Below are 27,347 nucleotides of genomic sequence, written 5' to 3'. Positions count from 1 at the left end.
ATTATGGGATTTAAATATACACAAGTACTTTAGGAATAATGAGCAATAACCTGGTACTCCGTCCCTAACTCATGGTGAGCTGGATAAGGAATAAGGAATCATTATTTGAGAATTATGCGGTAAGAATATTGGTAGGGCCATGGTCAAATCAAATAAAGCTTGAGAGGGTTTTTATTATAAATTTGATCAAGATTTCTGAATCTGGAATATTAAACAGACTGTCAAATGCAAAAGTTATACCTTAAACGACATGAAAAAGATAACATGAAGTTCATGCGTACATGTGATTGAATTTGTGCGTACCTTTTGCGTTTTACCAAGATGATTTCCAATCGGAAACATTTTCTTGTAGATCAGGCATGATTATTTCACTCTGCTGCCCTCAAAGACTGCTCACAAAAGAGCGTAATCCTTGCCCTTGACCACGTGGCCAATGAAGTCGACCGTGCAGTGAGCGATGGACACACTTGATTGAAAATCATCATTGCGTGTGAAGTTAATAGATTTCAGACCAAAGACATTAAAAATAAGAGATCGTAAATAGTAAAGGAAACACGTTTCTAAGAGTATTATATATTTTAAGAAACAAAAAAGGCATTTGATAATCCGCACTATGGGTATGTGCTTTTACAATAACTTAAAATACATTTTCATAGAGTTGTATTTTTTAAAATCCATGTTGATTTATTGTAACTGGACGGATACAGAACAGCTCATTTCATTTATTCTGTAAAAAAAATACACGCAATAGGCATAGAAAAAGTAATACAGTAAAATACCATTTTACAATGTATACATTGTGTACAATGTATACTGATAACGCTATTCATTGCTCCACACATACGCCAAAGGTAGAGACAAGAAAATGTTAAAAACTTAAAATGTACATGAACCATTTGATTTTTAGAATCGTGTATTTATTAAACTAATACATATAAGATGTTTTGTGCTTTCATACCGGTTTATCGATCGAGAAAGTTCTGTCAATTGTTATCTATAACAAATAAAATACTGTAACATCGTAATTGACTTAATTCTTCAATCGGAGCTGGTAATTAATTAATTATCAAGATTTAATCTTAAATCCCGAATTTGAAACAAAATTAATTTGAACTTTGTTATCAGCAAAACCTGATAAGCATGCTTATTCTGTATCAAATCGAACCAATTCATGTTTTAAGCTTTTAAAAAGTTTACAAACTTCACATATATGTAGGATCTTTATTTCCATCAATGTATTTTATGAAAAAAGAAAATTTTTATAAAATTATATGAAGACTAAAGCAGATTATCATTGTTGTTTTTAAATGCACGCATTAACTTTGGATTTGCGGGTGGGATAGGGGTTAAATGTAGTTTAGAGTCGAAACAGGGGAACGTAAGTGGGTTTTTTAACATTTAAAACAAGTAGTGACATAAATGTATGCATTTGAAAAATATACAATCAATCACTTTACAGCACTTTTTTTCTATAAAATACCCCCCCCCCTTTTTTTTGGTGGGGGGGGGGGGTGCTTGTGTATATGTATAGTTGTAAATATGTATGCAAACACATCAATACGAAAAAAATCGAATATTTAAACACACATTAATACATGGTGGATGAATTAGCTGTTGTTTATTCAGAAAAATATTTACAACAGGAATAAGCACCCAATTTTTTTTAAATTTAACATACACACAGTATCATTAATGAGCTTATGTTAAAATTACCCTCTTGTTAATTAACATGTTATGGATTTATAATAGTATACATTTGCTTTTATGTTCCGAAAGTTGGTTTAAAGACATCATATAAATGTATGTATCTAATAGGTTATCATATGAATTCGGCAGTACTCGGAGTTTTAAAGCATTTACACGTGAATATGATTTGTCAACTTAAAGCGTTCCGTCAGTATTAGATATTGAAATGATAAAAGCCACAGTTGCAAAAACAATAATTCCTGTTACAAATATGAAATGGATACGTTAACAGTTAAAAACATTTATTTGTCGCTTGAATTAAAAATCTAGCGCATTTGGATTATTGCATTTTGTCTGTTTTTTGGGGGGTTTTCATAAATTTTCGACTTCTTATCTGGAGCAACTGGGTCAATATCAACCAAACTTGGCAAAAATTATTATTACGTTAAATGAATTCACATTTGTTAAAATGAAGGGCAAATCATGATTTCCGGAGCAAGGGGTTTATTATGTTGCCTAGGAATGTATAAAGAAAAATCTTTTAAATGTTATGATAACGAAAGCATTTTGACATTTGTTGATTCTCATATGTTTAGACTGTGACCCGTTTACAGTTCTTGGGGAGTAAAAGCGTGCAACAAGCAAAGTTTGATGTTGGTTTATATTTAAAATGTATACAGTTCTTTGAGACCTTCTTGAGAAGTGAAATGCTCAATTCGTGATATAACTATGAAATCATCCAGCTACAAAATGGGCTCCATGTTTACGAATATCGGGAGAAAATTTAAAAAAAATCTTTTACAGAATACATTTAACTACATTGTTCTTGTGTTTTGTATATTACTCCGTAAAGCTGATATCATTATGGTCAGTGTTGCTCATGTAAGCGTTGTGGACCATGGTAAAATGTTGAAAAATCTAATGGTTGATAGTACCTGTAAACATCTTGGTGGAATAGATGCGTGATAATCCTGTCATCAGGTGGATCCTCCTTCCTCGGTTGTTTCGGCGCTGTCCACTACAACCTCCAGAGGTGCGCCGACTGGGGTGATCAGCTCCCAGCCCGGGACCATCCAGCTATCCGCCTGTGAAATGATCTTACATTCACAATTGTCTCTCACTGTCTTCCCCACTGCCCCTCTCTTCTTCTCCACAACCATAGCGATGCTATTTCTGCCTCTCTGCTTAGTCGCCCTATGAGCTGTCTTCTCTCTAACCCAATAACTCCGATGACTCTCAGGGCTCGCCACAAGAATTGTCCAACAAAGCCCCGCGTGCCAACCTCCACTGGGAAACACCATACTCTCCACCCTCTCTCCTGACAATCTGCCACCAGCTCCTGATATTTTCCCATTTTCCGCTCATATGTGTCTTCCATTTTCTCCTCCCAAGGAACTGTCAGCTCCACTATAATGACCTGCCTATTTGCCAAAGACCAGATCACTATGTCAGGTCGCTTGTTGGTGGATGCTACTTCCGTTGGGAATTGCATTCTGGTTTTCAGGTCAGCTCGCATTTGCCAGTCTCCTGCCGTGCCAAGAAGTCCTCTTCCCTCCCCAGTGTTGCCTGTCTTCTCCCTCTCTTCTGCTCTTACAAAGTTGATCAACTTGAGCCGCTTGTCCTTTGGTGGTGGTCTCTTCCTGGCTTTTTCGAGAGAGTCTGCAAGCACCGAAAGTATCTGGTCATGCCGCCATGTATATCGGCCTTCAGACAATGCTACGGAGCATGATGACAATATATGCTCCAAATTTGCTGGTTTTGCACAAAGTTTGCAATTTGGGTCATCAGTTAAGCCCCATACTGACAAATTTGTTGGACTTGGTAGCACATCATATACTGATCTTAGGAGAAACTGCAATCTGTTTGGCTCCATCGACCATATGTCATTCCAGGTCACTTTCCTCTGCCTTACTGCTTCCCAATTCACCCAGCTTCCTTGTTTCTTCATGCCTACTGCGTTAACCATTCTTGAGTCTTCCTCCATCACCCGGACTTCCTTTTGCACTAGCTTCCTTTGCACTCCTTTGCCTGCTGTTCTCCATCTGGTTGATGTAATTGTTCCCAGGCCCAGTCTTCCGACTGCTACATTTCCCACAATGTCTGCTTGCTTCAGGCGTGACTCTGCTTCCCGGGCTGTGTCTTGAACAGACCACTTCCTGCCTGCTTCTAGATTCACCCTGGCTCCGCGCACCTTCTCATTTTTACTGTCTCTAAGTGTTAGATGTTGTCGCACTTTGGTAACCTTGTATTCTTCGACAAGAGATGATAGCGGTAATTGTAGTTTAGTCCCTACACTGTAGAGTCCCACGCTACTAAAGCACTGTGGTACTGCTAGCCATTGGCGAAGGAATTTTGTAGTCAGGCGTTCCATAGCTTCTACCCGGGACATTGGTACATCGTACACCTGCAAAGGCCACACAATCCGAGGGAGTACTCCATGCTGGTATATCCAAGTTTTGTATTTTCCTGGCAGTCCACTTTTGTCTATTGCGTCCATCCACTGTTGTAGTTGTTCTACAGTGTTGGTTGTGTTCTTGGTGTCCCTCAGTGTGTCATCAAAATACTTCCCCAGGCATTTCACTGGCTTCTCTGAGACTGATGGGATTATCTCCTGTCCAAGCTGGAAGTCGTAGTTTGTCACCCTTCCTTTCTTCAGCACCAGACTTCTAGACTTTGATGGTTTGATTTTCATCCTAGCCCAAGTGATAAGCTGTTCTATTTCTTTGAGTGTCCATCTTGCTTCGATTGCAGTCTTAGTACTGATTGTCATATCATCCATGAATGCACGCACTGGTGGTTGACGTATGCCTGCTCTCATCCATGGGCCTCTACTCATCTTCTCTGTTGATTTCACCAGTAGGTTCATAGCTGCTGCGAATAGTATGACTGAGATTGTACAGCCAGTGACTATACCATCTTCTAGTCGTTGCCATGAGGTTGTGTAATCTCCAATGGAGAATCTCAACTCCAGTCTGTTGAAATATTCCTCTAATAGATGTCTTGTCTTTGCTGGAACATGATACTTCTCCAAGGTTAGCTGCACAAGTTTGTGTGGCATCGATCCATAGGCATTGGCAAGATCTAACCAAATAACAGCTAACTCCCCTTTTCCTTCTCTGGCCTCCCTAATAATTTGAGTGAGAACGCTTGTGTGCTCAGTGCAGCCTGATACACTTGGGACTCCCCCTTTCTGCACTGCTATGTCCACATAGTTTTTGTCCAACATGTATCTTGTCATGCGGTTAGCCATTACTGAGAGCAAGATCTTCCCTTCTACGTTCAAGAGTGATATAGTTCGGAACTGCGACTGGTCTTTGGAATTCTCCTCCTTGGGGATGTAGCAGCCCTCTGCCTGATTCCAGCTGTCTGCCAGGCGACCTCTTCTCCAAATGACCCGGATATGTTTCCATAGACGTCTTGTCAGCCTTGGCCAGTTTTTGTAAACTTTATATGGAATGCCATTTGGTCCTGGCGCTGATGCTGCTCTTGCTTTCTGGATGACATTTCTCACCTCTTTGGCCGTAGGTTCGCTTTCATCGAAGATGTGTTCTGGTTCACATACTTGCATACGTTTGGGTTGCTCAGGCAATTCTTCATCCCTCTTCTCATCACTGTTGACTTCTTTTAGATGGTTTTCCACTTCTGCTTTCTCAGCCAGCAGCTTTCCTGAGCTTTTCTTCCCTAACAGCTTTGATGTAAATTGAAATGGGTTTGCTGTAAACCTTGCTCTTGCTCTGGCCCTCTCTTTCCTCCTCTTCCTGCTCCTTTCTGCCCTGTTCAGTATCTTCAGTCGTTCTCTCATGCCTTGTCTTAGCTCCGCCAAAGCTGCTCTTTCCTCTTCGGGTGCGACTCTGTATCTCTTTGACAACTGCCTCATATATCTCCTTATCGATGCTCTTTCCTGTTGTCGTCTATTTCTGTGCCCAGTTGATTTCTGTTGTTTCTGCCTGACCTCTTCCAAACCGAATCTCTCCTTTCCCACATTGTACATTATTGTGGCCATGGCCTCCACCTTTTTGTCTATTCCTCCAGCCAATGATGTGTTCAGGATTGAATCTACATCAAAATCAAATTGATCCCAATCTGCTTTGTTGTTATTAGGTGGCCACCTGATTTTCTGCTTCCGTTCTCCAGATTTTGTATCAATACTGGGCTCTGGCATCGCCTGGCTGTGATCACCTGGAACCTGCTGGTCGACTTCCTCGCTGTCTGGCACTTGGACGCTGTGGTCACTTTGGTCTGAGTCCTGGACCACCTCCTCCTCCGTCTCACCAGGTTGCCCTGTGCGTTGTGCAAGCCGTTGATTTGGTCTGCACCCCATCTTTGCCATATGAATCTTCAGCCCCCTTGCGTTCTTCAGAGTCTTTCCACAACTGCAAGTTGATCCGTTAATCGTGTTCATCTGAGTCCTTTGACGGTTGGTAGTCGTATCCGTGTAATCCTCCTGGTTAGGTCGCTCATCCTCCCCCACTCTCGTGCGACCTCGGGGGTATCTTAGTATGTATCTGTCTATAGCGGATATAGTAGGTTCCTCTTCACAGAGGATGTCCATTGGCCTGCAAAGCCTCCAGACCCTGGGGTGTCCGTCTTTCCAGACTGTCTCCTGTCTATCCAGGTTGTCACTGCCCTATTCACAGTCGTCATCCAGTCTTTCCTGGCGGTCACTGGTATACCAGTATAAGCAAGTACCTGTAAAAATCTTGGTGGTATAGATGCGTGATGATCCCGTCATCAGGTGGATCCTACTTCCTCGGTTGTTTTGGCGCTGTCCACTACAACCTCCAGAGGTGCGCCGACTGGGGTGATCAGCTCCCAGCCCGGGACCATCCAGCTATCCGCCTGTGAAATGATCTTACATTCACAATTGTCTCTCACTGTCTTCCCCACTGCCCCTCTCTTCTTCTCCACAACCATAGCGATGCTATTTCTGCCTCTCTGCTTAGTCGCCCTATGAGCTGTCTTCTCTCTAACCCAATAACTCCGATGACTCTCAGGGCTCGCCACAAGGATTGTCCAACAAAGCCCCGCGTGCCAACCTCCACTGGGAAACACCATACTCTCCACCCTCTCTCCTGACAATCTGCCACCAGCTCCTGATATTTTCCCATTTTCCGCTCATATGCGTCTTCCATTTTCTCCTCCCAAGGAACTGTCAGCTCCACTATAATGACCTGCCTACTTGCCAAAGACCAGATCACTATGTCAGGTCGCTTGTTGGTGGATGCTACTTCCGTTGGGAATTGCATTCTGGTTTTCAGGTCAGCTCGCATTTGCCAGTCTCCTGCCGTGCCAAGAAGTCCTCTTCCCTCCCCAGTGCTGCCTGTCTTCTCCCTCTCTTCTGCTCTTACAAAGTTGATCAACTTGAGCCGCTTGTCCTTTGGTGGTGGTCTCTTCCTGGCTTTTTCGAGAGAGTCTGCAAGCACCGAAAGTATCTGGTCATGCCGCCATGTATATCGGCCTTCAGACAATGCTACGGAGCATGATGACAATATATGCTCCAAATTTGCTGGTTTTCCACAAAGTTTGCAATTTGGGTCATCAGTTAAGCCCCATACTGACAAATTTGTTGGACTTGGTAGCACATCATATACTGATCTTAGGAGAAACTGCAATCTGTTTGGCTCCATCGACCATATGTCATTCCAGGTCACTTTCCTCTGCCTTACTGCGTCCCAATTCACCCAGCTTCCTTGTTTCTTCATGCCTACTGCGTTAACCATTCTTGAGTCTTCCTCCATCACCCGGACTTCCTTTTGCACTAGCTTCCTTTGCACTCCTTTGCCTGCTGTTCTCCATCTGGTTGATGTAATTGTTCCCAGGCCCAGTCTTCCGACTGCTACATTTCCCACAATGTCTGCTTGCTTCAGGCGTAACTCTGCTTCCCGGACTGTGTCTTGAACAGACCACTTCCTGCCTGCTTCTAGATTCACCCTGGCTCCGCGCACCTTCTCATTTTTACTGTCTCTAAGTGTTAGATGTTGTCGCACTTTGGTAACCTTGTATTCTTCGACAAGAGATGATAGCGGTAATTGTAGTTTAGTCCCTACACTGTAGAGTCCCACGCTACTAAAGCACTGTGGTATTGCTAGCCATCGGCGAAGGAATTTTGTAGTCAGGCGTTCCATAGCTTCTACCCAGGACATTGGTACATCGTACACCTGCAAAGGCCACACAATCCGAGGGAGTACTCCATGCTGGTATATCCAAGTTTTGTATTTTTCTGGCAGTCCACTTTTGTTTATTGCGTCCATCCACTGTTGTAGTTGTTCTACAGTGTTGGTTGTGTTCTTGGTGTCCCTCAGTGTGTCATCAAAATACTTCCCCAGGCATTTCACTGGCTTCTCTGAGACTGATGGGATTATCTCCTGTCCAAGCTGGAAGTCGTAGTTTGTCACCCTTCCTTTCTTCAGCACCAGACTTCTAGACTTTGATGGTTTGATTTTCATCCTAGCCCAACTGATAAGCTGTTCTATTTCTTTGAGTGTCCATCTTGCTTCGATTGCAGTCTTAGTACTGATTGTCATATCATCCATGAATGCACGCACTGGTGGTTGACGTATGCCTGCTCTCATCCATGGGCCTCTACTTATCTTCTCTGTTGATTTCACCAGTAGGTTCATAGCTGCTGCGAATAGTATGACTGAGATTGTACAGCCAGTGACTATACCAACTTCTAGTCGTTGCCATGAGGTTGTGTAATCTCCAATGGAGAATCTCAACTCCAGTCTGTTGAAATATTCCTCTAATAGATGTCTTGTCTTTGCTGGAACATGATACTTCTCCAAGGTTAGCTGCACAAGTTTGTGTGGCATCGATCCATAGGCATTGGCAAGATCTAACCAAATAACAGCTAACTCCCCTTTTCCTTCTCTGGCCTCCCTAATAATTTGAGTGAGAACGCTTGTGTGCTCAGTGCAGCCTGATACACTTGGGACTCCCCCTTTCTGCACTGCTATGTCCACATAGTTGTTGTCCAACATGTATCTTGTCATGCGGTTAGCCATTACTGAGAGCAAGATCTTCCCTTCTACGTTCAAGAGTGATATAGTTCGGAACTGCGACAGGTTCTTGGAATTCTCCTCCTTGGGGATGTAGCAGCCCTCTGCCTGATTCCAGCTGTCTGCCAGGCGACCTCTTCTCCAAATGACCCGGATATGTTTCCATAGACGTCTTGTCAGCCTTGGGCAGTTCTTGTAAACTTTATATGGAATGCCATTTGGTCCTGGCGCTGATGCTGCTCTTGCTTTCTGGATGACATCTCTCACCTCTTTGGCCGTAGGTTCGCTTTCATCGAAGATGTGTTCTGGTTCACATACTTGCATAAGTTTGGGTTGCTCAGGCAATTCTTCATCCCTCTTCTCATCACTGTGGACTTCTTTTAGATATGTTGATAATCCAGCCTTCTTAAGAATGAATGTATCGATAATTTCGGAGCAGCCCTCGTAGACAGGATGGGATAGTTTTTAACCTGGTACACCGTCCTTAACTCATGTTGAGTTAGTTAAGAAATAAGGAATCATTATTTGAGAATTATAAAGTGAGAATATTGGTAGGGCCGTGGTCAAATTAAATAAAGCTAGAAAGGGTTTTCTTATAGATTTGATCACGAATTTTGAATCTTGAATATTGAACACACTGTCAAATGCAAAATTTTAACATTAAACGGCATGAAAAAGATAACATGAAGTTCATGCGTACATGTAATTGAATCTGTGTGTACCTTTTGCGTTTTACCAAGACGATTTTATAGACGGCATGACAATCTACGGATTTCACAAAGGAAAAAAGTCAAAGCTTCGAATGCATGATAAGTAATGGGTTTTTTTGTCCACCTTATACATGCTTTATAAAGACATCGATGTGTAATACACATAGCTGCATAAAAAGCGGTATTCCATTATCATGATTAAGGTAAACAAGGCTTACTACAGGAATGATTTATTCTTTAAAAAATCTCTAAGTTGAAAGCGTAAATTGCTGGTTTGGTCCGAAGTTCCATACTACACTGCGGCCAATGCGGATTCGGTATTTCCCGGCGACACCGTGATGGTGTTTTAATCCTTTATGCGATACACCGTCGCGGTTATGTCATCGCGGTGATCGCGGGGCCACGATTTCACTGCGATGGTGTAAGCACCGTAAAGGATGTGTTGTCTGTATCATTGGTTAAACCGAGAAGAAGAAAAAAATCGCTGTTTTGATTATTGTTAGAATTTAGATATAAATATTACCAGAAGAAAAATTTATTACTTTCTTTGAACTGTCTTTAACAGAAACGTCTAGAATACTATTGCTGCATGTATTTTGTTAAATTATATAAGAGGCAAACATAGCAATGAATTACGCAAATCATGCATATACGTGTACTTGAAAATTAGTTACATTTTAAAGTATTTTTTTTTTTACATATGATGAATTGATAATATGCCACAGATTTATAGAAGACAAATATTCCACGATTAACTATTACAAGGTCGCTACCGCAGGCATCAACTCAACTTGCATGGTTTCCCCTAATCTTACTGTTATTTTACTCATTAAATACGTTCTCTCTCTCAATCATGGAACAATTATCACCTTGCAGGACAAGTGTCACATGAAGATCCTGTTACATGGTTCCCGCATCTAACGCCTTGGGCCATTTAAATGACCAAGGAGGTGTTAAAATTAGGTAACACTTGCATAATTGGCCACTTTTGGGTATCGAGAGTAAAACAAAACAATAGATAATGAATAACGGGACTGTAATTTGACTTCGAGGGATCAAGGATTTTGAAAAATCAAGAGACTAGATTTGCTAAGTAATATTGCGGGAAATTTGGACCGGAGACTCACTTTGAGCGATCGAAGTTCGAGCCATCAAGAGTTACCTGTAACGTATTTATACATGTAGCCGTTTTCAGAAAAAAGTAAAATATTAAAGGATTTTAGTATATGGCATGCAATAACGCGTTATTATATATATATATATGAAGGCGACAATAAATATCGTACGGGCTTTAGGTAGACCGCTTATACTCGAACACAAAATAATGCATAATTCAAACACGCACATTGAAAATCAGTCATCCCTGTGTTAACGGGTGTATAACTATTACCTAACACTTCCTGTCTGTGACAGCAACCGTGCACTGACCACGTGCCGTGATAAATCTTATCGAATGTTGAGACCCTTTCTCTCTCTCTTTCTCTTTCTCTCTCTCTTTCCCTCTCTCTTTCTCTCTCTCTTTCTCTTTCTCATTTCAAATAACTAATATCTTATATGAACTGCTAAAGTAGTACATGTAGCCATAACGGCATTCTTATTAAATGCACATAAGAGCAAATGTTTTCGTAACGGGTGTTTTCTAATATATTAGGCATTTCTTTTTGACCCTTTTCGTATAATACCATGCACATTATATTACAGAAATTAGCGCTTTTGTCAAATCGGCAACAATTTTTATAAACATGAACCTTTTCTTCTTTGGTCTCGTTTCAATCATACCTCAATAATATTTCTGAAAATAATACCGGTATTTACGATCGAAAAAGCTCTCTGAGATCTTCTTGAGAAGTGAAATGCTCAATGCGTGATATAACTAGGAAATCATCCAGCTATCCAGCTACAAAATAGGCTCAATGTTTACAAATATCGAGAAATATTTTCAGATAAAAACCCTAATTTACAGAATATATTAAACTACATTGTTCTTGTGTTTTGTATATTACTCCTTTAAGCTGATTGCATTATGGCTAGTGTTGCTCATGTACGTGATGTGGCCCATGGACCTTTTATGTACATTTGATAGTTGGTAAACGAAACAAAAGCTGTTTAATTATGTGAACACTTTCATTCTGATACAAGGTTTTTTTTACCTACCGATTACATGTGTGTTCATGCTTATAGAAGGCAAAGATTAAAACTAATGTATCTTAAGATTGGAGAGGCTGTATGTGAGAGATCCACGATTTAAAATATCGTTATGGCCACGTCATTCCCCACTGCATATATACTTAAGCATTGAAGACGAAAGTCCCCAAAGGAAATCTTTTATAGTTGTTTTGTCTAAAAAATATGGTATCTAGCTCTTTTTAAAAGGTTAAAGAAGGTGCAATGTTAGTGTTTTACTCAAATTGACACCAAATGATACGTGTATCACGTTCGGTCAAACAGCAGAGATAGAAACATTTCAGTTGCACATTTTTTAAGGAATTTCTTAATACATTGATTGTTTTTTACTTGAGTTTGGACGCAAAATCTAACAGGTGTTTCTTTTGCCTTTTTATAATAAAGAATGTTTTCAAATTTTGTCTGAAGGTTTTAGAAAGTGTGACTTCCGCATTCACGTGACACTTTTTTATGAAGTTAGACGGCAAATTATACTTGTTGCATAGCGGTTACCGGTAACTTACAGACCAAACGTTTGGGTGATATATTTTTGAAGAAAAAAAAATCGTTTTACCACCTTTACAGCAATGCAAACCTATAACGGAAACTTGTTTAGTTTATCAAAAACATCAATGTAAATTTTGTATCGGAAACAAGCATGTATCATCTTTTTCTGTACCAGCGCTTTTAGTGCACCCTATGAAATAATCAATAAAAGCAAATCAAAAAAACTGACGGTTTGCAGTGCTTTTGATTTTAAAATACTGTTTTAAATTATTGATAGAATAATTTTTATAGAACTCCGGTGTAGCCACTTTTTTCAGTCAATAAAAGGTTCCATAGTATAAAGTACAACAGTATTAAATCATGGAAAAAACATTGCAATTTGGTGATTTTTTAAACAAATTAAACTAACGTACACGACTATAGATGCAACATGTTTCTAGCATTTGCTGCAAAGTAAACATAATACTAGTAAGCTAGGTTAAAACTGGCTGTCTACTTTAAATGCATGTGAATGCTTTTCAAAATAAAGACTGGGTATGCTACGAAAGCCGAGAAGGATCATTCGAGATTCGAGTTTCAAAATACGAGATTCGAAATACGAGATTCAAGATACGAAATTCGCGATTCAATATCTAAATTAACCAATCAAATAAAGGATCTGAAAATATGTATCCTAGCGACATCAGACTGTTCTAAATAAAGATCATTCGTACATGCTCTTATATACAAATTGAAATAAATGCTATGTTCACTTCTCCCTAGCTAACTAAATAATTATTTGTATTTATTTTTACACAGAATATCTAAGTAGACTAGTAATAATGCAGTGTGCTTCGCGGATCTAAGTGATTTTGTTTGCCCTGGTGCATTTCCACCTGATGCGTTTGAACCCTGGGGTATTTCACCAACAATGATAGTTTAAATCCCGGGTTTATTCACCCCTTTCGTAAAAAAAAATGCGGTTATGGTAGAGAACTTCGTAAACGGAGCTAAGTGTTTCTGTAGGGGTTTTTCTGTGTGTAATTTTTTCTGCATTTTGTAAACTATGCCAAGTTTAAAAAATTATACTATGTAAATTTAATATAAGCTCCAATATTCCCGAGGAGGGGGTCCAGACCCCCTGACCCCCTCCTTTGTAGATTCGCGCATGAAGATTAGTTTCTAAATAATCTAAACATAAATAATCAGTCCGGTTTCACCAATAAATATAAGCATTACTTATCGTTTTTATGTATGTATACATACATACACTAGTACTATGATTATAATCTAATCATTGAGATATAATCACATCATACGGAATTATTAATTAATACAATTTGTTTCCTTTTCTTCAGTAAACAACTTAGTATGAGTCTTACTTTTGGCAATGTTTTCAATATAAAAGGATGCATACTCACTACAATTAAAGGTAGGGATGATAGAGTGCCAGTTTGTTCACATTGCCGATTTCTTGTGCAAAGAACAGTAAAACTTTTTTAAAAATTTGATTTGATTGTGCATGATTTTTTCAAAATCATTTGTTGTATTTTGTTATAATTCATTCATTAATATATCAACAAGAAAGGATAGAAGGTATACACAGGCATATGTATCACAGCCAAGTTAAGTTTCTCTGTAGTTTCCTACCCCCCCCCCCCCACCTTGCACCAAAATTGACAATAATTACATATAAATCATACAAATGTTTACTTTATATATAAGTAACTCTCTAAAGATGTAGATAAGCACTGCAAAAATGTGTGTACTTAATATACTACTACATTACACTTAGCCAGATAAAATGTAATCAGGGTGAAGCTACAATGGGCGAGTGGTGCTTTACCAATTTGTCGCCATACACACAGAACACCAAATAAAGACACTGTGAGTGGTGTGGGGAATGCATAAAAGATGGCGGCAAATTATCTCAAATAATCAGTGCAAAAACCAAAAAATAGGCTGTTTTTTGTTACCTATCCTACAAATACATTGATAACAAATGTTATCGTCACATAACAAAACCGATTAAGTAATGTGTACATATGGTCAACGTACATGTAATTCTAATATACAAGGAGGCGGACGTACCAGGCGGGGATCCAGAAAAATAAATTCCAAACTTAAACGATCGGTTGAATTACATTAAATGCTTTGAAAATTGTTTAAACTATTGCACGGGTCAAAATGCATGATAGAAGCTATGTACAGTGTAATTGGAAACTTTCATTTTATATCTATATGTAGTATTACCTATCATAACAAATGAGAGTATAGCTCAACTGCCACAAGCAATACATGTCCTTTACCGGCACCACCCTCCCCATAAAACATGAAACAATTGTCGTTTTTTTTTTGCTGAACATGTGTGTTGTTCAAGATTTTTCTAAAGGACATACCCGATTAGAATTGAAAAATGAGTCGTTTAAAACTAATTTTGTCAACATTTTTAGATTCATTTGGTTATATTTTGGTCCATTTGGGTAAATAGATGCACCAGCGCAGCTCTAATTTATATATAATCAGGCAATAAATTCAAAATATTTTCAAAAAGTAATAGCTTTAAAACCAGTGGATAAAAAAAGGAAATCAAGTCGAACTCGATGAGTGCTAATACCTATGTTGAATGAATGGTACAGTAGGATATGCGCAGAAAAGTCCCGTCTACTCTTTCCTACCCTATATTTATTGGAACATTAAATCCGATTATAGGAGACAAATTTAAAATCAAATACGGATATATACCTGTTTATGATATCAAAAGTAAATCTACTCATAATGTATCTATAATGCATCGTTATTGAGCTACACAGAAAGTTTGAAATTCATTTGCCGAGCCAAATTTAACAAAAAAGCCTGGAAAACGAAGAGAAAACGAAGTGGGGACAGAAAAACTGACAAATTAAATTAGGACTATAGCCCCCCCCCCCCTGAAATTTATATACTGAAAACAGATTATTGAGTACAACATCCGCACACAATTCAAAGAAAATTTCATGGTGTTTTTTTATCATTTTCGCTAGCTGATGTAAGACATCACAAATATCCCAAACCCCCTCATGGAAACGGAAATGCTAGGTGATGAGAGAGAGAGAGAGAGAGAGAGAGAGAGAGAGTCGATGTAAATCACAGGTGCGCCAACACCGTTAAAATTAAAGCTTGCTAGTTGATCTCTGCCCTACCCTATCTACCTCCTCTCTTTTCCTTTTCTCCTTTAAGAAGCTTAATTATTGTCTATATATGCTTGTATCAAATCAAATCAATTTCAAATTCTAAATCAAATTGAATTTGACACTACAAAACTCTCTCATATCGGCAATGGCATTGATACCCTACAATACACTATTCCTACCTGGATTGTTGTCGTTGTGGTTGTACATCATTATATCTTCTATGGTTTAAAACTTTATCATAACTTAAATTTTGACATGTCGATTATTTCATTGAATTTCGTTTCATAGCTAAAACCACACTCAGTTTTAGTTATTTAGATTTAGATTAAACAGATCTTTTTTCACGAGCCGATTTTTACACAGTTGGGGGCGAATACACAACGGGTTAAAATGTTTCGGGGGGGGGGGGGTGGATACATACAGGACAAACAAAATCACATAGATTCGCAAAGTCCACAGTGTTATAATTAATTTAATTGTTTATACTGTGTGGGGTTAATTTATCAATGTTAATTTCACCATTTTTTAGCCACTTTATAAGAGCTATTTAGACATTTATTTGTAGGAAAGAGCATGTACGAATGATCTTTATTTAGAACAGTTTGATGTTGCTAGGATACAGGTTTCAGATCCATGATTTGATTGGTTAATCTAGATATTGAATCTCGAATTTCAAATCTTGAATCTCGTATTTCGAATCTCGTATTTTGAATCTCGAATCTCGAATGATCCTTCTCGGCTTTCGTAGTATGCCCAACTTCGGACGCAACAAAATAATGTCCATGAAATATCACATTTAACAGAACATACATCAACAAGAATGTTAATAATAACGTTTAATTTTAGGCTCGCGGTCAATGGTCGTATTCATGTGTTTACCATCTTTAGTGTACACCTGTCTGTGTGATATTATTGCATTTACTAGGTCAAACACTTTAATAACACCAGTGTTGTTGGGTTTTTTTTAGTGGTTTACTAGTATCTAGTAAGACATTTATTTATTTAGGACTTAATCATACTACAAGTGTATCTTCTGTTTATAATTAAAGCACATGCTCGATTGTTCACTTACCTCTTCGGTGACTGTTTCCAATCGTTGTTACTTTCTTTGTCAACATTCAGGTTGTACATGTATGTAGTCTGTGTTGAAGCTTTTTACAGCGTTGATAGAATAGTAACAGTTAATTTAAAAAATAGATATGTAGTGAACTAACGAATCGATTTTTATTAAGTATGCGTTACAATAAAGAGGGACGATTAGGGAACAAAAAGTATTAATAGGATTGTTTAGATTAATGTAAATTTATTTTTTATTGTTTATTTCAATTGGAAGTTTTACTCTAAATTTTGTAAACTTACTTGTAAAACAACCGAACACATGATGACAGTCTTTATTCCCACAACTACATTTTTGTTGACAGTCCATTCCATAAGTACCGTGGGGGCATTTCATTGTACAGTTTGGTCCATAGAATCCTGCCTCACATTCTTTAACATAAATAATCTTCTTAAGATATAGCTTACTTAATACTGTAACATCTTTTTGGTTTTCTTAATCTGTAATCATTTAAAGCTCAGAAAAATATCTTTAGAATAGTTAAAATTTTATCTTCTTTTTTTTCAGGTTAGCTTTCTATATTGCATTTTACTTTGAACGGTGGAAAAAGTACTTTGCTTTTAGTTTTATACAAAGAAATTCTTACTTGTGCAACTTTTTAGTGTGTGATTCCATTTATATCCGGCACAACATTTCTTTCCGTTTCTTCTTAAATATAAGCAAATTAATTATTTTAAAATAAGTTAAAGAAATTGCGTAATATTGTATATAAAAAGATATATTTCTTTAAAATTTTACCAAAAAAAAAGTTTGTTAGTACGTCTCTCAAAATTATAACAAATGTTCATACATACCCATCACATTGATGTGCAGCAAGACTTACACAAAAATGACATGATAAATATACAAAAACAATGTAAAAAACCATTGCAAATATTGTTTTACATTAGGTTTTATGACAGGGAATGATTTATTTTTTAAAATAATGAGTTTTACTTTATATGAATTTCCCCTTTTGGTCCAATGAAATACGCGATGAATGATAAAATCATATTAATTTAGAATTAAGGAAACCATAATTAAATAGTGTATGATATGGTGTTCCTAATACTAGTATTATGACATTATTATGAAACGCTTTATCTATGTATCAGTTTGAACAATTCGTAGTAGAATTGAACTGCGTTATAAAATATATGCAAAAATTGAAACTGAAACATGCAAAAATTAGCGGCAAAAAAGTTTTGTTCGATTTTTCAAAACTCAGTGAAATATGATATTATCAAATATGAAGATTAAGCAATTCAAGTATATGTAGCAAACCGGATAATGAAAATAACAATGTTTATCAAAACTTAATAAAAAATATCCGAGTCACCAGATCAAACCTACAGTACATGTATAGCTACTTAAATGATCAAGCATTGAATATGACAATATGCTTCAAAATAAAAATAATATTTGAACAATATATTTAGAATTCAGACACATTAAAAAGTTATATTTTACACTTTTTCTTAATTTTAGAGTCAGAAGTTTCTAAAATTTTCCTATTAAATATATTTAACTTACAGCAAGATCTCATTGAACGTAACCGTCTGCACAAATATGTTCATGTCTTTTCTGCAACTTTAAAATCTTTATTGATACACTTGTAGCATCATCGTCATTATTTAAAATAAAGTTTTAGAAGACGGTCGACATTTTTCTTCGAAGAAGAATCAATCATATAAGTAGAAATATTCAAGGTTGAAATTAAAAAAAAAGAGTTAATTTCCATACATCTATTTTCCTGAATTTACTTCAAATAACATTGCATTTACTATATCGAACACATTTAGATGACTTGTGTCGTTTTTTGGTGTTGGGTTTTATTAGTTTAATATCTAGCAAGACATCTACTGTTTTAAATTGATGATAGAATAATGTTTTGGGGATCTAATGTGACCATCTTGTCAGTCAATTTAGTGTTCCAGAGTATAACACCACTAGGTTTTGTAAAAAACACATGCTAGAGTAGAATATAATTTTTGTAATTGATTAAACAACGTACACTTCTCTAGATTACAATGCATCATGTTTTCAACAAATGCTGTAAAGTAAACATTATATACGATAACTATTGGCGTTTTTTTAAATTAAATGCGTTTAGACATTTCTTAAAAATAAAGACTGGAATATGCTCAACATTGATTGAAACAGACAAATGTCCATGAAATATCACATTTTTACTGGACATAAATTAACAAGATTTAATAAATGAACGTTTGATTAAAAGCCAGTGAACAATGATCGTATTCATTTGTTTTACCATCTCTGGTGTACATCCTTCAGCGAGATAACATTGCATTTACTGAATCAAACTCCTTTTAAACGACACCTAGTGTCGTTAGGTTTCCATTGATATACCTAATAGGCCATTTAATAGTAATATTTATATATCAAATACAGGCTTGGATATTTTCTGAAATTAAAATTGTGTTAAACAGTTTACTCATCTCGTCGTTGGCTGTTTTCAATCTCTGTTTCTTCTTTACCATAAGATACGTATTTTGTACTTTGTGATGAAGCTTTTTCAAAATATTGATATCACTAAGATAAGAAAATAAGAGAATCCTTTTCCTCTTTTTTTCTTTCTTTTTTTTTTTTGGGGGGGGGGGTATGTGTTGCAAAGTAAAAGTACACTTTTTTTTTTTTTTTACAAAATAATGAATTACAATAGGATTGTTTAAAACAATGTAAATTTGATATTAAACACTTTTTAAGAATTTTAGCTTCGAATGTAATTTTAAATGTAACCTTGACAATCCATTCCATAAGTACCTTTGGAACATTGCAGTGTACAGTTTGGTCCATAGATACCTGTCTTACATCCTTTAACACAAATCATATTTCTTAATTCTTAACAGATAACTGATTCAAAAGTGTAGTATCTTTGTTACACACACTGATTTTTTTTTTACTTTTTAATTTTAGGAAGAATAATAAGCACAGTACATGTATCTCCAAATACCACAAATTCCTATAATAATAGCATATATATTTATACCATATTATATTTTTATTACAAGTATTAAGGTGGATCAGAAACTTTATAATTTTGTTTCATTACGAAAATAACTCACATGTACAAATTTTTATTATGGGATATAAATATACACAACTACTTTAGGAAAAATGCACAATCATAGCTTGCGCAATTAGAAGTTTTCATAATTTAACATCTCCACTTAAATAGTTAGACGCTTGTAAACTTTGTACTTGTACGAAGCGTAAAATAAATGCGTTTCTTCCATTGAAAAGCAAGGTATTATTGAAAGAATTATGTTGATGATGTATAAGCCAACATTACTTCATCAAGTATGTCCGTATATATGTGGTGCATTTGTAAACAAACATCCGCTATCCGTCACGGACAATGGTTATCGTGATCGCTGACCAGAATCTCATGATCCGGTCATGGTCCGTTAGACACACATACAAATTTTATTATGCAGTTAATCGTCACTGACCAGAAACCAATGACTCGGCCACCGTCAGTTAGACACACATACAATTATAATCATGAAGTGTAATACACCGTGAAATATCAGTATAGATAGTAAAAAGTAAATCATATTCGTACATGATCATTGCTTTAAACTATTAAAAACAAATTAAAATAGTTCGATCACCTTAAATTTCACTTTTCAGAACTTGATTCTATTTTTTTTAAGTGAGTATAAAAATGCATTAGCGGTTTTAAACTCGTTTGTTGCAGATTACGATGCTGTACAACATCGCTTATATTGTGAAAGAAAATGTGTATGCATGTAGAGTAGTTGGTATTTTCATATAAATACATTGATTCATACCTCTATAATTGTTTATTTTACGAGAAAGTACGTTATAAAACGGAGATACCTTTACCTTCTTTCAGAATAAAATTCCTTTCTTTCTTATTGTATTATCCACAGAAAATTGAAAGATATATTCCTTATAAAAATATAAGTATACATATACATGTAGATAGAATGAATTTTTGTCATGTTTACAAGCTTTTTCCCGTCACTTTGAAAACATCCTTAAAATCCCAAAGATTTGTCGGCTGATTCTTGCAGGTAGGATAAGACGTTCTAACGGCAAAATTAATTGTATTATAGCAAAAACCAAAAAAGCAAGAATTAAGTACAATGTACACTGTTTATTAAAGAAGGGTTATACATGTACAAGAATACATATTTGCAAATGTTAATATTTAGATTTGGTTCCTGAAAAATCCTGGGTTCTGAGTGTTCCTCGCTATTATCTTAAGTACTCATTAGAAGATGCATATCAAATGGCTTATATATAACTGTCTTTTTCTTTATTCTTTTAAAACAATAAATGAGAAAAAAAATAATGAGATTTGTCATCCGATGAATGATCATTCCAGTATCAGCCAAGTTCTCAACTGCGCATGACCGGAAGTGCGACAAACATACAGAAAATAATAGCCGACCATTTTGACAGTGGTGCCGCTGCAGATAGTTTGTCTTCTAATTCTACGTAATTTACTCCCCTGTGGTACTCGTAAACTGTATAAAAGCACTCGTACGCCACCTTTACCGAACCGTACTTTTTACCATCGAACCCCCCAAACCGTAAACTACAATCTGAACCCACGACGTCATTCAAGAGTTCATTGAAGATCATCCGGAATGTGCCGTCAGGCCGTGATATAGTGGAAAGATTGCCGATTCCGGCATTATTCATTCGGAAGGTAAGGATCCGGTCCCTTATTTGCCCAATGGTCATTGATCCGAAAACACGGCTTCCGTAAGTCCCAACATACTTTCCTGATTCGATCGGCATGGAACCAACAGGTGGCTGAGTCGTGTTTGAAGACGAAGTAGACGTCGGGTTCTTCCATGGAGCAGGAAAACTGCAGATAGTGTTGTTATCCAGCCATTGGTTTTCTCCGAGAATGATGTCGGACAGGACGTAGGAGAGGGGTGCCAGATAGGTACGGTAATTATTGTACCACGGACCGTTAATGGAGATAGAAAACCCTGCATTTTTATCCGGGAAAAATCCAACGACCGCGGCATATCCGTACCAACTTCCCGGATGTAAAAGCCGTTTGTGACCTAAAATTACAATGATTTCATCTCATATGCACTGCAGCAGAAAAATTATTGTAGACATATACATGTATCAATTTAAACTAAATGATATACATGTACAAGGGGCGTTCAATAAATAATGTCACTAATCATAGTGCATAAAATAAGGGTTCAAGTGACCTACGAATTTCTTTTGATTGGTGTTTATATTTTATTTATGGTCGTTTATCTGACCACGTTGAATCATCAAATACTCTTTTGAGAAGCTGATATATATATATATATATATATATATATATATATATATATATATATATATATATATATATATATATATATATATATATCCCCTCCTCGAGACACTGTATGAAACTATGAATGGTAAGTCATTAACCAATAAGGCTGAAATTAGAAGCATGTGTCAGACTCGGTAAAGAACGAAAGATATTTTCAAAACACGGTGTGATGTACATGGAAACAAATGTACATGTATGTCATTGAGACAAGTTTACAGGTTGGACACAAATTCAAAAATGGCCAAACAGACCATAAGGGTAAGCAACGTCCTGGAGCACATGGTACGGCTTCAACGGATGATTGAACAAATATAACCGATATCATTACTAATGATGGTCTATTAGCTATTAAACAAATAGCAAATTTAGTAGGAATTTCATCGGCATATGCTAGCCAAGGGTTTCCAATCACTCTGCTCCGAGTTTAATTGGAGCAGCTAAAACATGTATTGTTCATCTAAGAGGTATTTTATCTGAAGAAATGGTCATGTGAAATAAGAAAGAATAAGTATGCATGGTATTCATTAATCAGGTAAAAATTGTAATAAACTACACCGCAAATTAGTAGATTTCCTGCGATCGTATGTCTTCGCAGCTCATCAGATTCCGCTGCGCAAGTTTTTATTATGTCTGCTAAATCTGCCAAGGGTTGTAGAGGAGCAGAGTGAATCGTAAACCCTTGGCAAGCAAAGATGTTAATCGCGGGCAGTATTTTTTAATTTTAAAGAAACACCTTGGCCCCCGAAAAATCAGTGCAAGATGGATTCCTCATCTATTAAAAGAAAAACAAAAACGATTGCGGAATAAAATGGTTTAAAAGGTACAAAAATTACAATGAACGACGTTTATCGGAAAGTTTTACAGGTGATGAAACACCGATACATTATTTTGAACCCCAGAGAAAATTTTTATTAGACGATGTGGTTGACTAAAAAGGCCACACGCCCTGTTATAGCAAATAAACGTCAAAATACAAAGAAAGTATTATATAAGTACGCAATTTTCTTTAAAAGTTAATGTCCTGTACAACTGAGACGGTATTCACGGGATATGTATACAAATATTATGTGCTGAAGAAAGTTAACAAACATTACACGACAGACGAAAGTGTGGAATTCACAACATTTGACTTCTTCATGACAACGCCCTAGCACATAACTCCCAGATTGTGAAATCATTTTAGGAAAAAGAAAAGGTTTATGTTTTGCTTAATCCTCCCTATTCACCCGACTGGTCTCCCTGTGAGTTTTTTTTCTTTTTCCTAAATTAAACAGGCACTTGTCAGAAGGAAGATATGTATCAAAGAATGCTTTAGGTTCTGCCATTCATCATGCAATAAATAAATACCATTCCCTAAAACATTAAATGAATGCGTTCAAAGCTTGGATAAATCGGTTGACATTATATGTGTCTGTTAAAGGAGAGTATTTACCTTTAAAAAAAACATGTTACTGTGTTTATGTTGTAACAAAGATGACATTATTATAATTGAACGCCCCTTGTACATTGATAAAATGTTCGCATAATGTTATTAATTTAAAATCTGAGTGCAATGTTGATCTAAAATATAAAATTAATGCATTAACTCTTGTTTTCTCTCTCTCTCTCTCTCTCTCTCTCTCTCTCTCTCTCTCTCTCTCTCTCTCTCTCTCTCTCTCACATAAAACATTACAAAGAAATGTTCCGGTGTTTTAGTTTAAAATTCAAGGAGTAGCCTTACCCCTGTAGTCTCCGCCATACCAGCCCAGACCGTACCAGGTGCCAGAGGCACTGACGGGGTAATCACTATCCAAACTAAACCTGCTAACTGACCAATCATCGAGCAGCATCTGAGATTTGGTGATCTCTTTGAACAGATCCGGATGGATCAGTTGTACCTGGTTCGCTGTCTTGCCACCGGAAGCCATGAATTGGACCCATTTCCCGAGATCCTCTGCTGAAGCAATTAAACAACCGGCGGGTGCTACGTCCCCAATCCTGTGTTTAGAAATCATGGTCAAAAAGTGTCATTAAATAAGCTCCCGAATACCCTTTCAAATTCCTTGTTCTCCGTGAGAACTTTATCAAAGCGTTTATTTTTGAGACTTCCTACCAAACAGAATTCAATTTTGGCCTATAAACTCACATTTTTTTTCTGATACAAATGGTAAATACATGTAACTCAATCAATTCCCCCCGCCCCACCCTCCATCTCTCTATGCTTAAAAACTAGGTTTGTTGATTTTTAAGAACATACCTGTACCATTTCAAAAAATATTATTAGATTGTTCCTGAATTATAGTGTTTAATGAGTTAAAATGTTTTCATTACATGCATATATGTCGGTCTATCCGTCGATGGGTAAGTAAATTAAATGGATAGTTACATACTTACTGGTATATACGAGAATCTCCAACCACCAACTTCCCGTTTTTTAAATGATACGGAAGTGCGTAGTTGGTCTGGGAGCTTGTTGGGTATATTTCCGTTCCACAAGACGCCTGACTCATCCCTAAAGCAGCCAAGATTTTACTGTTTACAAGATTTTCATATGGTTGGCCAGTTTTCACTTGTGCGACATGGCCTGCTACGGCGTAAAGAAGATTGTTGTATATCCACGACTCACGAAATGGAGAGAGAGTCGGCAAATACTGAAGCCTCCTGAAATAGGTACATAACACAGCTGAGGAATGAAGCCCAACGTATTCTATTACTTTTTTTTTTAATTGATTTAGTTTTTTGCTTGTTTGTTTGGGTTTTTGGGTTTTTTTTTACTTATTCAAGTCATATCTGCATTATTTAACTCATCATACAATTATTTAAAAAATCTACTTTGTTTTGTTCCTTAGCAATCAATGGTCATTACATGTAGAAGTAAATGCATGACTTTTATCAGTGACAACATTTATCTCACTTTACCCTTAAAAGGTTTCAATTTCAATACTCTAATCCCTTTACAAAAATTATGTTCCTTGGCCGCCATCTTTTGGGAGAAACCCATAGATTTCTCAGAACTTAGCTTTTGTAGTTTAGGGGTTTGTAACTTAGTGAAATCCGTTTTTTTTTTGTGTGTATTTGATTGCTCCAAGATAGGACAACCCCTTAATCGGAGAATGAATTTAATTTTAAAAAAATTCATCGCAGGACGCCCAAGTATTTGGTCGCATAAAGAAAGGGGAAAATCAGGTTTTCCCTTCCGACCTTTGGATTGACCCCGCGTAGAGAAACAACTTTTAGAGTGTAAACAGACTGTTTTCAATCCTCCCAAAACATATCACTAGTTAGGTATAATAATTTTGAGGTACGTTTTACAATTGTACAGTCTATTTCCAATTAAATCGTAAAGGAATACAATACAAACACATTTTTAGGCATACATAATATTTAGACAATAATATCATTAAACCATAGCGAAATAATTGATTACACAGGTACAAACGTTAAAAAACTAAACCCGGATTTTTCGTGATCTAGGAAGAGTTGTTGTTTACATTTCAAGTAGTCTTCCTTTTTATTCATTACAAAGCCTGCACATCGCTAAACCAATAAAATTCTATGATTATCTCACTCCCAAGGATATAAAACAAAGTATTATATAATTATGTCTGCTTAGTCATTTTTACTTTGTTGTTAGAAATAGATGGTCCAAAAGATTCAATTGATGACGAGACCTAAGTAAACGTCGGCCATTTTGCGAACTCATTTATGGCCAACTAATGTATATACAAGATCATGAGAAACGAATGTGAAAGTGCCGTCAGTCGGTTGTAAATGCTTCAGAAAGATTAAAAAAAAAGTTAACGTAAATTTTGAGGAAAGCTTTCAGTTAAGATTTTCAACACTGCAAGTTTTCCTTGGCTCGATAAACATAGTAAAATTCTCCTTACTTGAGGAATTCTGCGCTACCGATTCTCTGCTCATCAGTGTACACGTCAGAATCGCTGAGTCCAGTCCGATGGCTCAACAGGTCTTTGATCGTCATCTCAGATCGCCTGCATGTATCGGTCAATCTAAAGTCGCCCCCAAATATGCTGGCGAGCTTGGTGTTCCAATCAAAGCTGAAATCAAGATATATTTAAAAATCATTGCATTATTTAGAAGCTCCTTGGCTTTTATTTATTTATTTCCCCATATACACCCCAAGAATCCAAACTCCCTTAAAAGTATTTTTTTTATTTCAATACTTTTTTAACAAGGATACGTTGAAGTCTAGTAGCGAAGTGTCGAGGTTCTCGCATCTTTGATGAATCATTGCACAAATTTTTACTCAGTGTGAAAAATTCAATTATAGAATTTATATCACAATCCATGCCAAAACGATATTAATTACTAATTCTTTTGGTTTTTTTTGTTTGTTTTCGGGGGGGGGGGGGGGACATATAGCTATGAACCTGTTTGATGTATTCTTGGTTTCGGTCATTAGAATTCCCAATAAGGCTGAAGTAATGGCTTTCCCAACGGATCCAAGGTAGGCCGGAGTCTGGGAGGTCCAATTGAGAGGCGGATCCAAGCGAGCGTGACCATAACCCTTAGCGAAAAAATCTCCTCCCCGAACCATCGACACACTCATTCCTGTATAAGACGAAACGAGCATTATCCTAGTATATCTTTTTACAGGGTTCTTCATATAAAGGATATCAATAAAGTTTCAAATGGCCATGACCGTACAGCTGTCTTAAAATTCAACATGGATTACTCAAAGAATGATTTTAGATTTTATTTCATACGTGTGTTGTATCATATAACTTTACATGTAAATCATATCATCAATTTTTATCGTGATATTTTAAATAGACTATATATGTGCCGGTCGATTCTAGAATGGAAACATTCTTCTGGCATTATCAGCGGTGTAAGATCGGTTTGTCCACTGTGAAGCAACGGTGTGAGATTTTTCTGTCTTACAATTGTATTATTACGACGCTGTAAAATGTAAACAATCAGCGTATGCTGTAAGAAATTGTTAAAAGACAGATTGTGGTAAGATTTAAGTTTTTTTTTACTAAGTTGACTACAATTGATAAGATTTTTTTTTTTGGGGGGGGGGGGGGTTTAATGTCTCTCTCTCTCTCTCTCTTTTTTACTTGCACTATTTGTAGCGTGTGTAACGATAAACACTTCCCGCTATAAACACTTACCTGGAATGTTCTTGCATCCCATCACAGATCTTACCATAGCGTCAACCAGGTCAGTCTCATTTTTGAAGAAGCTGCCCTGACCCGAAGCAAACGTACACATCACAAACAAGAGGGTCATCAAATGTTGCGCATTCATGGTCCTATGAATGTTAAATGTATAAACAAAACAAACTAGCATATCTTCAAAAATATCGTATGCAGAACTTTTGTTTATAAATTGTACTTTATATATGTAGTGCATGAGAAGGAGTTGGTCTCATTCTGCATATAAAATATTAGTAAGATCTTGAAACAGAGAGAGCGTACAAATATTCTTTATTGTAAAGCAATGCAATGCTAGATATTTATATTGCCATGTGATCAAAATAAAGCTTGGATATTTGGGTATACCTTATGTCTGGTGCTCTAACCACTGAGCAATTTCAGCCAAAATGTGAGTTATTTCAATGCTATGTGTGACTTTGCCTACAAATTTCGGTCTTGTATTATTTTTTTTCTAAAACGTTTATTTGTTGGGATACAAAATGATATTGTTGAAGTATTTTAGGTCATCTCTCCACTTTTTTCTTAATTGAAA

At 36.6% G+C, this 27,347-nt stretch overlaps 3 protein-coding genes across 3 annotated transcripts; all 3 read right to left on the bottom strand.

The window, feature by feature from the left end:
• Window positions 1–2,663: 2,663 nt before the first annotated feature.
• Window positions 2,664–6,513, bottom strand: LOC128162253 (uncharacterized). Its single transcript, XM_052825420.1, has 3 exons — window positions 6,433–6,513; window positions 2,864–6,313; window positions 2,664–2,771 (listed from the first exon to the last, which is right to left on the bottom strand). Exons 1-3 carry the CDS (start codon window positions 6,511–6,513, stop codon window positions 2,664–2,666), a joined length of 3,639 nt encoding a protein of 1,212 aa, XP_052681380.1.
• Window positions 6,514–6,557: 44 nt separating this feature from the next.
• Window positions 6,558–9,008, bottom strand: LOC128162252 (uncharacterized). The gene has a single exon (XM_052825418.1). It carries the CDS (start codon window positions 9,006–9,008, stop codon window positions 6,558–6,560), a length of 2,451 nt encoding a protein of 816 aa, XP_052681378.1.
• Window positions 9,009–20,460: 11,452 nt separating this feature from the next.
• Window positions 20,461–26,921, bottom strand: LOC128164371 (beta-lactamase-like). Its single transcript, XM_052828166.1, has 6 exons — window positions 26,771–26,921; window positions 26,024–26,204; window positions 25,520–25,690; window positions 24,027–24,293; window positions 23,374–23,630; window positions 20,461–21,381 (listed from the first exon to the last, which is right to left on the bottom strand). The coding sequence occupies exons 1-6, from the start codon at window positions 26,904–26,906 to the stop codon at window positions 20,702–20,704; spliced, it is 1,692 nt and encodes a 563-aa protein (XP_052684126.1). The 5' UTR covers window positions 26,907–26,921; the 3' UTR covers window positions 20,461–20,701.
• Window positions 26,922–27,347: the final 426 nt, after the last annotated feature.

The sequence above is a fragment of the Crassostrea angulata genome, chromosome 9 (genome assembly GCF_025612915.1).
Source record: "Crassostrea angulata isolate pt1a10 chromosome 9, ASM2561291v2, whole genome shotgun sequence".
Taxonomy (NCBI): domain Eukaryota; kingdom Metazoa; phylum Mollusca; class Bivalvia; order Ostreida; family Ostreidae; genus Magallana; species Magallana angulata.
The sequence above is the reverse complement of the archived record's forward strand: the minus strand, read 5'-3'. Positions and strand labels throughout refer to the sequence as shown.

Coding starts and splice junctions, on each gene's coding strand:
- LOC128164371 (XM_052828166.1), bottom strand. CDS start 26,906: ATGAATGCGCAACATTTGATGACCCTCTTGTTTGTGATGTGTACGTTT. Junction 24,294..25,519: donor GGTAGCGCAGAATTCCTCAA/GTAAGGAGAATT, acceptor TACCTATTTCAG/GAGGCTTCAGTATTTGCCGA. Junction 23,631..24,026: donor GGAGATTCTCGTATATACCA/GTAAGTATGTAA, acceptor TTCTAAACACAG/GATTGGGGACGTAGCACCCG.
- LOC128162253 (XM_052825420.1), bottom strand. CDS start 6,513: ATGGTCCCGGGCTGGGAGCTGATCACCCCAGTCGGCGCACCTCTGGAG. Junction 6,314..6,432: donor GCGCCAAAACAACCGAGGAA/GTAGGATCCACC, acceptor GACTGTGAATAG/GGCAGTGACAACCTGGATAG. Junction 2,772..2,863: donor TAGGGCGACTAAGCAGAGAG/GCAGAAATAGCA, acceptor ATCATTTCACAG/GCGGATAGCTGGATGGTCCC.
- LOC128162252 (XM_052825418.1), bottom strand. CDS start 9,008: ATGCAAGTATGTGAACCAGAACACATCTTCGATGAAAGCGAACCTACG.